The sequence below is a fragment of the Notechis scutatus genome, chromosome 5, assembly GCF_049901735.1.
Source record: "Notechis scutatus isolate UNSWTSFEM ecotype Mainland chromosome 5, rNotScu1.2, whole genome shotgun sequence".
NCBI lineage: Eukaryota > Metazoa > Chordata > Lepidosauria > Squamata > Elapidae > Notechis > Notechis scutatus.
This window is the reverse complement of record NC_142013.1, coordinates 61442371-61455711: the sequence shown is the minus strand read 5'-3', so window position 1 is coordinate 61455711 and position 13341 is coordinate 61442371. Positions and strand designations below refer to the sequence as shown.

Below are 13341 nucleotides of genomic sequence, written 5' to 3'. Positions count from 1 at the left end.
GACTTGAAAGTTTATCAGCAGGTATTGCAACTGAACTAGATCCACTGGGACTACACATTCTGCCCAAAGTGTTAGCTTTCAAATAATATTTGAGGACAGCCCACAGAAAGTATGTTGCACTTTACCATTGTTGTGTTTGTACAAGTTTGGGCTTTATTCTTTTTAAGAAGTTAATTTTGTAAAATTTTATTCTTTTGAACCTGAAATAACAGTTCAAGGTTGAATCTCAGTAGAGGAAAGAAGACAATGCATTAAATGCCACTGAAATACTGTACTCCTAACCTCTGCTTTTCTAACAGCAGCATCTGATTCACTATATTGAAAATGTAAACCTGCTTTTATATTAAAGAAGGAAAACTGATCTGCATTCAGTTTCAATTTGTTGATTGTCATCTACTTATCCCAGCTTTCAGAAGCAAGTTACAAATAGCAATAGCAGGGCCAGTAGAGATGCTGCGGCCGTGCCTTTCTTCCTTTCGCCCCTGGCAGAAGGAAGAAGCAGGTGGCGGTGGTCCCAGGGGATGAAAGGAAGAAAGCGAACAGCTGCAGTGATGGTATTCCGGGAGGGCGGGGCAAGTACCAAGGTGCATACGCACCTCTGCTGCCCCACCACAAATTTTTAACTTTAATTCCCCCCCCCCCATTTAAATGGTTGTTGTTCCACTTGATCTTCAAGTCTGGTTTCCTCTTTATTTAACTCCTTCCCTTCTGGTTCTCTTTGTTCTTCTAAAAACTGAGTCGCCATTTCTAGTTTTTGTAATATATTGTTGTACATTTCCAGATTCACTTTCATCATTTCTTTCATATCTTGTAGATCCAATCTCATTTCTGCAAATAGTTCTCCCATTTTTTAGGCTGCTTCTTTTTCTCCACTTTTCTTGATAATTATACTGTCAGTTTTGGAATCCCTATTAAAAGCTGCCACACTGATACGGAGGATGGAAGGGGAGGCTGTTGGTATTTGAGTAATTTTTAGTAGACATAACAGATATGTAAGACTGACAAGGTCATTCTTTATGGTGCAGCAAGAATTGTAGTTGAAGGTTGATTGGTTCACTTGATTGATGATGTGGCAGAAAATGGGTGGGTGTTGATTGAGTATTGTGGGAGGTCTGGGAGGAAACTTTAGTTTCAAAATCTCACAGACGTGCCATGTTTTTGTTTTAATAAAGCACTTTGAGAATATGCCTGTCTCAGAGTTACTGATTAAACCGAACTATTTCTGGAACCCTGACATATACAATCCAAATGTCCAATAAATTGTTTTAACCAGCGTCTTTTATATTTAATTTCAACAATCAATGTCCATTAGTCTTTGTTTCCAGGTTCCTTCTATTGGTTTTTCCCAAAGTCACCAGATCATTCCAAAGCAATTTCTTCAGCTGTCTTCCCCTTTGTAATATTCTAATATTTCACTTTTCAGGGTTTTTATTTTATTATAATGAAGTTCCTCTTATTTTCTTTTAAGTTCCAAGTCAATTTTAAAAGGACCAGACACTTTTCCAAAAGTTACTGAAATTTTCCCTATACCATGAGGTGGCGCTCTCAATTCTGTTTCCACATTCTACCCTTTCTTTCACTTCTTCCTCTTTTTTTATAAAACCTTTGTTAATTTTGCTAATTCCAATTATTAGCTATTATTTCTTTTCAACACATTCTATTCCAGCATTTACTTATGCCTATTTAGTGCCAAAAATCCAATAATTATCCAATTTAAATTCCAAGGCTTTTGTGTTCAAATATTTTCCTCTAGATTTTCACCTCCAAATTAATTTTTTCAATATTCAAAGCCAATTTTATAAGTTCCAATTTCCTTCTTTCTCTATCTGGTTGCTGCTTCAATACACTTTCACAAAACAGTTCTTTATTCCTTAATTCTGGGATACCTTAATATCCATATGTTTAGCCTGGTTCACACTCTGCTCACAACTTCACCTCTCCAGCACAGTCTTAGTTTCCCGGACTACTTCCCATCGTTGTGGTGGCCATTTTACCACCACTGCAACTTGTCTTTGGAGGGGGGTTTGGATATACATCTGAAATATACATGGATATACATCCTAGATATACATACATGGAGCTGCCATGGCCACTCGTTTTGTTCATTTCATCTCCCGGGCGAAGGCAGAAATTGAGTGGCGGTGGCAGCCAGAGCATGCTGCCTGCTGCCTTCTGCCTTCTCCTGGGGGATGGTGGAATGAAGAAAGCAAGCAGCCAGGCAACTGCATGCTCTGGACCCCGCCACCATAGCTGCTCATTTTCTGCCCTGGGCACGAAATGAACAAAGCGAGCAGCCACGGCGGCTCAATGCTCTGGCCGTTGCCCGCTTTCTGCCTCCTCCCTGGAGATGCGCTACTTCCAACCTGGCCTGGGCAGTGGGTGGGTGGGCAGCCCTTGGGGGTCATCTCTGCTGTGTTGGGGCTGAGAGGGGTGGCAGAGGTTCGCATGTACAGCAGCCCCGGTACATCTGCCCGCCCTGCCCTCCAGGAATACTGCCACTGCTGCTGTAGCTGCTTGCTTTCTGCCTTTCTCCTGGAGAAGGATTAAACAAAGCAAGTAGCCATGGTGGTGGCATGCTCCGGCCGCCACCCCCTCTGCTTGCTTTCTGCCTTCTCGCGCCATCCGTCAGGTGTGTGTGTGTGTGAGAGAGAGAGAGAGAGAGAGACAGAGACAGAGACAGAGACAGAGAGGTGTGTGTGTGTGATTTACATGCATTCAATATCTGTAGTCCAGACTCCAGAGCATTTTGCTCTACAAAGGATTGCATTTGGGAAACATTAACTCAATAGTCATTTTCCAGGAGGGTTTTGTAATATTTGCTGGCTCCTGCTTATATTTTCTGTTTAGACTCTTGTACAGACTATTAAATGTCAGTAGTACTGTAGTTTCTCCCCCTTTAGATCTCTCTCAAGAGAGAGAGGGGGGGAGGGAGAGAGAGAGATGTGGCTTCTTGGGAGTGCATTTTGGAGAAGTATCAAGAGAAATGCTAAAAGAGAAATCAGTTTGGAATTAAATTCCAAATGAAATTGGGTCTTCAGGGTAAGGAGATGTGACTAACTTTCAACTGCAGATTTCTAAAAATCTTATCAGGATATTAATCTCATTTTTAAATAAGATGTTTAGAAACCTGCAGTTGAAATACTGAAATGGTATAGGGTTCCCCCCAAGGTCCCTTCTAAGTGTTATTTTGTTAATCTGACATCTTTCTCAGGACCTCTACTCAGATTTTGGCAACCTCAGTTTTCCTGCCTGAGCAGGGGTTTGGACTAGAAGACCTCCAAAGTCCCCTTCAACTCTGTTATTCCTCAGCTAAATAGCTAAGAGTCTGAGGATGCCAAAATCTGAATAGAGGTCCTGAGAAAGGTGTCAGAATAACAGAATAACACTTAGAAGGGACCTTGGGAGGAACTCTATACCATTTCAGAGAAATGGCTGTCCAATCTTTTCTTAAAAACATTCAGTGATTGAGCACCCAGAACATCTGGAGACAAGCAGTTCCACTGGTTAATTGTTCTGTCAGGAAGTTTCTCCTTAGTTTTAGGTTGCTTCTCTCTTTGCTCAGTTTCCATCCATTGCTTCTTGTTTGCCTTCTGGTGCTTTGGAAAATACATTGCCTCCCCTTCTTTCTGGCAGTTCCTTAAAAGCCTATTGCCTATCACACTCTTAGGCAAAGCATGTGAGCCATTTCCTCCTTTCAGTGGTTCATGAAAGTACATTTGTAGTATGTAGATCATAAAGTCAAAAAAGGTGAACAACATTTTTACAGAACTGAGGCTGGGTGTGACAAGGAATGGCTGGAGACGAGGGGCCAGGCAAGGCACCCCATTACGTGAGTGACATTGAGTTGGCCGTGGCCACCCCTGTCACATGACCAAGACCACCAAGTAACCCATGCCCACAAAACCGGTAGTAAAATTTTTTGAATCCCACCACTGCATGTATATAAAGATAAATTGTCTGTAGTTCTCAGGGTAGATGTGTCACACATAAAAACATTTTATCAGCAAAAAAATAGAAAAATCTAAACAGTGCTCTATAACTGTACTGACTGATAAAAGAAATGTAATATTTCTTTCTTTTTTTAAAAAAAGCCCTCTCTCTCTCCTGCCCCCCCAATGATTCGTTAAATATACCTACAAGAATTACTCTTATCAATTATAGCAAATGTCCAAACTGTCTATAATGGGTTTGATGTACAATAGAGACAGAAGGAAATCAAAATCATTTGCTGGGATCATTATGAGCTAGCATCCAATTATCTCTAAGATGATAATGAAGCTTGAAAGTTCAAGTCATATTAAAATCAAATTATATAAATAATAGAAACTAAACAAATCTCTATTATAGAATCTTTACCTAAAGAAAAAAAGGATTCAAAATAACATTTAGAAAATGGAATGTAATTTTGATGTGTAGCTGTTTTAGTCAGTAAGAAAATTAAATGTGTTTTTGCTAACTGTGAATAACTAAATATCAGTGCAGATTTAAATAATGCCATTAAGAAAATAAAGAGCTGCATGCAATCCTTTTTTCTTTAATGGCATTATCTGTCTTCAGTTTAAATAATGATATATTGTAACTATATTTGCCTTTCTAGTTAAAAGTTAAAGATTATACTTTAACTGTAAATAAACATTTCCTTAAAGCAAAATGGTTAATCCTTTGTAATTCAGGAGTGAACATAAGTGTCAGGCTTCATCAAGTCCAATCTTGGAAGTAGATGGCTCACAAGCAGGACAGATGCAAGGGCATAACTTTCAATCAGATCGTTATCTAGATGCTAGATGTCATACAGAGCAGATCCAAGACCCTTCATTTCAGATCTTGCTCAATCTAACCATCACACAAGAACCATGAGAGTTCATAGTCATCACCATCCCATCACTAGCTACTTTCTTTCTGAGATTAACCATATACCATTATCCTCCGATTACATGCCTAACCAGGAGAGCAATAGTGTCAGGAGGCTGTGAACCACTGCATTATTCTAACTAGCTAGCAATTAACCAATTAATGTAATAAATAATAATTTTCAGATTTGCTCATTTTACTCATGATGAAAGTTAATGCTTCAGATCTCCACCACCATAGCCTAAATTCACCTTCCTGAGGATCATTAGAATGAGGCATTGAGAAAAAAGGTGGCAGCAGGGAGACAGATGACGTGACCTTACACCTCAAGTTATCCATCCACTTCAGCTTTTATCAATACCTTGAGAATTATTAACTACTGGCAAAATAAAACAGATAGATTAGTGCTATTTCTATCATACAAAAATCAATTCTCATTTAGGAATATACATTAAAGAGTGATAAAAAGAAGCGAGGGGGAACAAGACAATGTTCCTTAAGAATGAACAATGACTGACAAAATCCATAGGTGATTGCCCTAAAAGGCTGCTGTTATAATTGATTCTAACTTAAAAAATGGCAAGAGTACAATTTATTTTTTAAGAAACATTAATTAATTCCACTATTCTGACTAGTGAAACTTGATAACAGAGTTTATTGTGGGGCAAAGAGATGAGCTACTAATGTATGAAGAGATGACACTAAGTTATCCAATAGATATCTCCTGAATAATGAGTTCTTAGGAATAATGAGTTCTTATATACATTTTAAAAATAGTGGTAAGGCCATGTTCTGCGAGCAGCACTCCATACTGTTGTCTGCACTGCCTTCCACTTTAATATTGATGGCAAGCGACCACATGGAAGGCCGAAGCAAAGATCCCAAGATACAATAAATGCAGACATGAAAAAAACCCAGTTAGACATGGATGCTACATTTGATTGCACAAAATGGCACGTTGACCCAAAAAACAGAACCTGCACTTACGGGGAAAACACTGGGATCATATGTATAATGAGGTATACATATACTATATATACATATACATGTGTATGTATATATGTATACATCATTATCCTAGTGTTTTTATAAATAAATAAATAAATAAATGTAATGAGCTACAGTGATCATGCCTTGCCTTGAAACATTAACATTTCCAGGTTCCCTAGAAAACAAAAATAACACTATTAATACAAATTATTGAACTAGTCCAGTATTATAAAAACCTATGAGAAAACAATATGTGATGGCAGGTGTCCTCAATAGTTATGCCATATTAACAAGATTATCAGAGCTCTTAAAATTTACTTATTTCATATACCAGGTCAGCATGTCTCACAGCTATCAAACTACAAATGTATAACACGGATATAAATTAGGATAAAGACACTTTCTACCTTCTACTTCAGAAAAAAACAGAATATAAACTCATAGAACTCTACCTAAAATAGCTATTAATATGTTCTGCCAGATCACAAATAATTCCAAAGTTGTATTCAGTACAAAGTACCATTTATTTTAAAGTGAAAATTTTTCCTTTTCCCTCCCCCAGTTGCAAAAGAAAGCATACATGTCTGAGGTTCATATAGGCTTATTCATTATATCTAAAAATGTTCTGTAGATCAATTTTTCCCAGTCCAATACTTTTCAGAAATATCAACTATTAACTCCAATTGGCAGTGCAAATGGTATGGAAACTGATAAAATACATTTGAAGGGAGCCACACAGAGGTGGTATTCAGCAGGTTCTGACCAGTTCTGGAGAACCGGTAATGGAAATTTTGAGTAGTTCGGAGAACTGGCAAATACCACCTCTGACTGGAGATTTTACAGTACCCTTCCCCTGCCATGCCTACCAAGCCACGCCCACAGAACCGGTAGTAAAAATAATTTGAATTCCACCATTGGAGCCATAGCTATACGTTTATGAAAAGTTGATAACAGGAAACAGCAATGGGAGTCACCGTGAATTTGTAGTGGGTACCTTAAAGAAAAATCTCCAAAATTATTAATGGAAATTGCTTTTTCTTCCAATTTTAAAACCACATTCATCTTCTTCTAATCCAATGTCTCTTAATATATATTCAGCATATAAATTGAATATATAAGAAAAGATATACAGCCATGTCTCACTCCTCTGCCAATCTGGAGCCAGGCTGTCCATAATATGGTATCCTTTTTGAAAGACAAAAAAGACAAGTACAAAAAATGGAGAGAGGACACACAACTAAGGCAGAATATCAGCAGATAGCCAGAATCTGCAAAGACAAAGCCAGGAAAGCAAAGGCTCAGCATGAACAAAGACTTGGAACAAAAGTCAAAGATAACAAAAAAAAAGTTTCTTCCAACATATAAATAACAAGAAAAAAATCAAAGAAACAGTTAGTCCACTAAAGAGAGAAAATGGCAAGGAAGTAACAGGCAACAGAGAGAAAGCAGAGCTGCTTAACTCATTCTTTGCTTCACTCAAAAAGAAACTATAGCCCAACCTACCAAAAACATAACTGTAAAAGACAGACTAGAAATAAAAGTTAAAATAAGCAACAAAATAAAAAAATAGTAAGAGAACACCTGTCTGATCCTAATGAACACAAATTACCAGGACCTGATGGATTACATCCCAGAGTTCTAAAGGAGCTGGCAGAGGTCATCTCAGAACCACTGCACCACATCTTTCAAAAATCCTGGAGCACCGGGGAACTACCAGAGGACTGAAAAAGAGCTGATAGGGTTCCCATCTTCAAAAAAGGGAAAAAAACAGACCCAAGAAACTACAGACCAATCAGCCTAACATCAATACCCAGAAAGATACTGGAAAATAGAATTTAAAAAACAGATCATGCCAAACCAATTTTATTTCATTTTTCAACATAGTGGCTAAATTAGTAGACCAGCGAAATACTGTGGACATAATATACTTAGACTTCAGCAACGCATTCAAACAAAGTAGGCCACAACCTACTTCTTGGGAAGCTAGAAAAAAGTGGGATAGATAGCACCACTACCAGATGGAGTCACAACTGGTTGACAACCCGTATTCAACAAGTAGTCCTTAATGGGTCTAAGTCTACATGGAAGGAAGGAAGCAGTGGGGTGCCACAAGGTTTCCAGTATGCTTCAATATCTTCATAAATGACTTAGATGAGGGAATAGAAAGGGAACTTACCAAATTTGCAGATGATACTAAGCCGGCAGGAATAGCTAACACCCTAGAAGATAGGCTCAAGATCCAGATGGATCTTGACAGACTTGAACACGGCCCTGTCTAACAATAATGAAATTAAATGTAGAGAAAAGTAAAGTCCTGCACTTAGGCAAGAAAAACCGAAAATACACTTACAGACTGGGTGAAACCAGGCTTAATAGCAGTAATTGTGAGTGGGATCTTGGAGTCTTAGTGGACAACAAGCTAAATATGAGCCAGCAGTGTGCAGCGGCAGCCAAAAAAGCCAATGCAATCCTAAATTGCATTAACAGAGGGATACAATCAAGATCAAGTGAGGTACTAATACCACTTTATAAAGCCTGAGTAAGACCACACCTAGAATACTGCATCCAGTTTTGGTCACCACACTATAAAAAAGATGTTGAGACTCTAGAAAAAGTGCAGAAAAGAGCAACCAGGATGATTAGGGGACTGGAGATTAAAACATACGATGAACGGTTACAGGAACTGGGCTTGACTAGTCTAGTGAAGAAAAGGACTACGGGAGATATGATAGCAGTATTCCAATATTTGAGGGGCTACCACAGAGCACCTATAGGCCAGACAAGGAATAATGGATGGAAACTGAACAAGGAGAGATTTAACCTAGAAATAAGGAGAAATTTTCTGACAGTGAGAACAATCAACCAATGAAGTTGTGGGAGCTTCATCACTTGAGACTTTCAAGAAGAGATTGGACTGCCATTTGTCAGATAGGGTGTAGGGTCTCCTGCTTGGACTAGATGACCTACAAGGTCCCTTCCAACTCTGTTAATCTATACATCTATAAATTCCTGATCTGCATATAGTTTCTCATCAGTACAATGAGAGGTTCTGAGATTCCCCCTTTTTTGAGCACATTTCATAGTTTGACCATTAAAAACTTTTTGATAATCGATAATGGACATAGTGATTTCTTTTATATATTTTTCATTTTCTCAATTATACAGTAATTTGGTCTCATGTTCCTCATGAGGTCAATAGTTTTAACATCTGACATCTCTTTTTCCATATGGGGTTCTAATCTTCATTGGATAATCCTAACCATGATTTTACTAGCATTTAAATTAAGGATATGTACAATAGTTGGCACAATCCTTTATTAGATATTGCAGTGTAGACTCATCTCTTCCAATCTGTGCCCACTGTGTCATTCTCTGGATTTTCTGGCATAGCTTGGCTTGAACTTTGACCAAGCATTGACCAATCTTCTTCTGTTGCTTGCTGTATATCAATGGATATTCCATCAATTCCTGTAACCTTTGATTTGGATAATGATCAGGATGCTGATCTAACTTCATCATCTAGTTTTTATTTTTTATTTATATTTATTTGTCAAGCATGTATTAGATAACAAATATAATTAGAACATGATTATGTTTACATGAAATGGGTATGAATAAAAGGGAGACATTAGGACAGGGATAGCAGGCACATTGGTGCACTTATGCACGCCCCTTACAGACCTCTTAGGAATGGGGTGAGGTCAATAGTAGACAGTCTAAGGTTACAGTTTGGGTTTTGGGGAAGAAACCACAGAGTCAGGTAGTGCAATCCAGGCATTGACAACTCTGTTGCTGCAGTCGTATTTTCTGCAACCGAGTTTGGAGTTGTTTACTTTAGGTTTGTATCTATTTTGTGCTTTGTATTTTGACCAGTTGTTGCCTGTTTGAAAGGAATGCAGCTATCCAATTATACAGGGGTCCAGAAAAACCATAATATTTTCATTTTAGAAGTAGTTTGTTGTGTACCACTAAGTCAAAGTCTTTACAGACATCTATGTAAATTGCGTCGTGTTTTGCCCTGATCAAGTTGTGTAGTCCATATGTTTTTACAGTGTAGGTGTTGAAGATTACAGGATAATTTTTTTCTGAAACTAAATTGTTTGTTGGAAAGTAGGTTGTTTGTCTCTAAGTGGAGGGCAATGCATTGGTTAATGATAGATTCCATGACTTTACATAAAGAGATTGGTCTGTAATTTTCAACTAGGCTGGGATCTCCCTTTTTGAAAATAGGGATGAACATGGCTAATGACCATAGGTTGGGCAAGGAGCTGGTCCTGAAAGATTTTTCAAAGATTATGCTTAGAGGTTACGCTATGGCAGTGGAAAGCTTTTTTAAGAAGTAGGCACATAGTCCATCAGTCCAATGGATAGAGATAGTTTTAGATTGTGTAGTGCCTTTGCAACATTGTCTTCTGTGAAATCGATGTTCATTAGATTGCTGTAATTATTTGTGGTATGTGTATGAAATATTGGGTGTGAGCCACTGCTATTTACAAAGACTGAGCTGAAGAATGTATTAAAGAGGTTGGCTTTATCTGTTTCATTATTACAGTCTTTATCATTTGGTCCTTTTAGGGGTGGGATGGATCTTGAGTCTCTTTAAGTTTGTAGTTTACAAAATTATAGAAGGGACGAGTGGATTTTGTGCATGGAAGGTTTTCCTCTTGTTTGATGTGATAACTGATGCATTCAGTCTTTATCTGATGACATAAGTTTTTATAGTGGCTTTTAAAGTTATATACATAGCCAGTTTTGTTTTTTCGTCAAAGGGATTTTTTTGGGGGGGATTGGAGTTTCCTTATTGTTACGGGTAATTTGTTTTTTCTACTTTTGGGGGATATTAGTGATATGTATAGTTTGATGACTCTTTTGACTTCAAGCAAAAAAATGTTATAAAGGTCATCGGCAGTATTACAGTCAGTGAATAGAATTTGCCAGTCAAGAGATGAGAGGTCAGTGTCAATGAGATCATAGTTGGCTTTTTTAAAATTATAATTGGGTATTACATCTTTATGAAGATTTTTGTAAGGACGCATATTGAGGCAAAAGTCAATCATACTGTGGTCACTGTTGGAGAAGGGTTCTTTTATTTGTTGTCCGTAAATTGAACTCAAACTATTGCAGAAGATGAGATCAAGACAGTTGTTGAGTCTAGTGTTGTTAGTTACTAGTTGATCCAGTCCCAGATTAGTTACAGCATTGTACAGGGTTGCATGTATGGGTTCAGTTGTACATTCATTGAGGGTCCAATTAATGAGCAGTAGGTTGAGGTCACCAAGAAAGATAAGAGGGTGTGGGCCGGAGTCTGCCCATGTTAGTAGTGTAGTTAATTTGTTCGCATGTACGATGTCATAATCAGTGGCTCTATAACATAGTAAAAAGCGAATTGTGGTATTTAAGGACAGCTCACAGAGGATGGTCTCAGGAAGAGTGAGTTCTTGTGAAACTTGAATATGTTTTAGATTTAGGGACTTTTTATAGAAGATAGCAACACCACCTCCTCTATGTTTTCACTCTCGGACCAGTATACATGATAGTCTCTTACTTTCATAATGGAGTCTGGGAGGGATGCATTCAGCCATGTTTCACAGACAAATATAATGTCAAATATAGCTGTATTAAGTAAGAGGATGAATCCAGGCATTTTATTTATGGGGCTTCTTTCATTAAGTAGCTTGCATTTAAGGTCAGTGGTGGTTTGTATTGAGGAAGTTAGGGGCGTGCGTGCCTAGTTTTGGATGATGGGGGGGTTGGATGTTAGAATGTGTGTTGTGGGACTTGCTTTTGATACAGGCAGTATGGTAGTCAATGTATAAGTGAGTCTTTCCTTCGTCTTTACATCTTTTAAGTTCTGTGCGGAGTTCATGGGAGCGGACTCACTGCAGTATGGATAAGTCAGGCCATGAGCGAAGTTTCTTACAGTTGGTGTTGTTTTTGGAGATTGAGTTTATTGTATAAATGAATTTGCGTTTGCTGGACTCATTTTTGCAAATGACTCTACAGAAATGTGGGGCCACCGAACCGTCGCTATACTTGAACTCTGGGCCATCTCTGGAAATTTAAATGATTTCATCAGGGGAAATGGCTGATGTATGAGAGTTGTAATTGCTGATAATGTTTCAAACTTTAGTGATATCATCAGATTCATCATAGTACTAGAGATTCTTGTAAGTAGGGAATATCTTCTAAGGAATCTTGAATGACGCCTATATAGCATTTCAATATACTATTTCTATCTTTGTTTGATAACCTTTAAATTGGTTATGATCTGTCCACTGGATTTCTTTAGCATGCCCAATTCAAGATTGGAACCTGAGTTCTGAAATCTTTTTAAAAACTTTCCTTGTATTTCCTTGTTTGATTCCACCTTCAATGTCTTTACAGATATTGTGTAGTATCATCAATCATTTTATATTTTCTATCTATGTGGTTTTCTTGATAAAAAATATAGGCATGGTTTACTTTCGTTTTCTCCCGTGCAGTAATTAATTTGCAACTGTCACTCCAGTATCTTTCTATACTGCTGCTAGACAATATAGATGCCTGTTTATTTAGCTGAGTAGCTGGGATCTTTATATGGTCGGTGACTCTACTAGGAATGGATAATCTTGACACATTCTCTCAATGTTCTTCACTCACCCCTCCCAGGAATAAACACACACTGTTACACATTGCCATAATGAGGCCAACAGGACTTGGGCAGGGAAGATGGGAAATAACATTTTAAAACAATATAAATAGATTAATATTCACTAAAACATGAACTTACTTCTTTTGGTGTGAAATTCAGAGAACATTCCATAATAGTATTGGCTTCTATAGTCACACAATATACTCGAGATGCCTCTGGTGTATTATGCATATCTATCAGAAAATATAAAAATAATTTTACCAATTATTTTCAATTTTACAATAGTATATTTCTATTCTATTGATTTAAGTCCTGCTCATGGTGAACACAGACAGCTATAAGCAATCTGCAGGCAGCAACTATATCCAGTAGTACAAATAAGAGATTTTCACAGTCTGCAGATAGCACTAACATTCAAAGATTTAAGAAGATCTGGTTGCAGTATCTCCCAATCACACTGTTGGACGCTAGCATTGCCCATACTCCCCTTGCATCTTACTCCCAAGTGTGACCCATGTGGTGAACATGGAGCTATTCTTGATGAATAGCTGAGAGAAGAAAGTAAGCTGCCACAAAGCCAAATTTGGCACATGCATGAAGTAACAATTATCTGAAACTGGTTAGAGATTAGACTTCAATATTTGTGGCTGTGGGCAAACAAAGACAGAAAGTGGAGTTGCAGCAAGACAGCCCAGCTGGTCACTGTCACTGCCACGCTGCAGCCCCAGAACATCTGGTGGAAAGCAGTTCCACTGGTTAATTGTTCTCACTGTCAGGAAGTTTCTCCACAGTTTTAGTTTGCTTCTCTCTTTGTTCAGTTTCCATATATTGCTTCTTGTTTGCCTTCTGGTGCTTTGGAAAATACATTG

The 13341-nt window shown here is 38.0% G+C and overlaps 2 protein-coding genes across 2 annotated transcripts in view; both read right to left on the bottom strand.

The window, feature by feature from the left end:
* CFAP47 (cilia and flagella associated protein 47) overlaps window positions 1–13341 on the bottom strand; it is a 245919-nt gene that overhangs the window by 137127 nt on the left and 95451 nt on the right. Inside the window, exon 21 of the mRNA XM_087966888.1 lies at window positions 12611–12705. Within this exon, the coding sequence (XP_087823014.1) occupies window positions 12611–12705 (95 nt within the window). The remainder of the gene's footprint in view (window positions 1–12610; window positions 12706–13341) is intronic.
* LOC148130503 (uncharacterized) lies at window positions 10605–12249 on the bottom strand. Its single transcript, XM_087967495.1, has 2 exons — window positions 12224–12249; window positions 10605–11343 (listed from the first exon to the last, which is right to left on the bottom strand). Exons 1-2 carry the CDS (start codon window positions 12247–12249, stop codon window positions 10605–10607), a joined length of 765 nt encoding a protein of 254 aa, XP_087823621.1.

Coding starts and splice junctions, on each gene's coding strand:
- LOC148130503 (XM_087967495.1), bottom strand. CDS start 12,249: ATGATTGATGATACTACACAATATCT. Junction 11,344..12,223: donor GATGATACTACACAATATCT/GTAAAGACATTG, acceptor GTGAAAACATAG/AGGAGGTGGTGTTGCTATCT.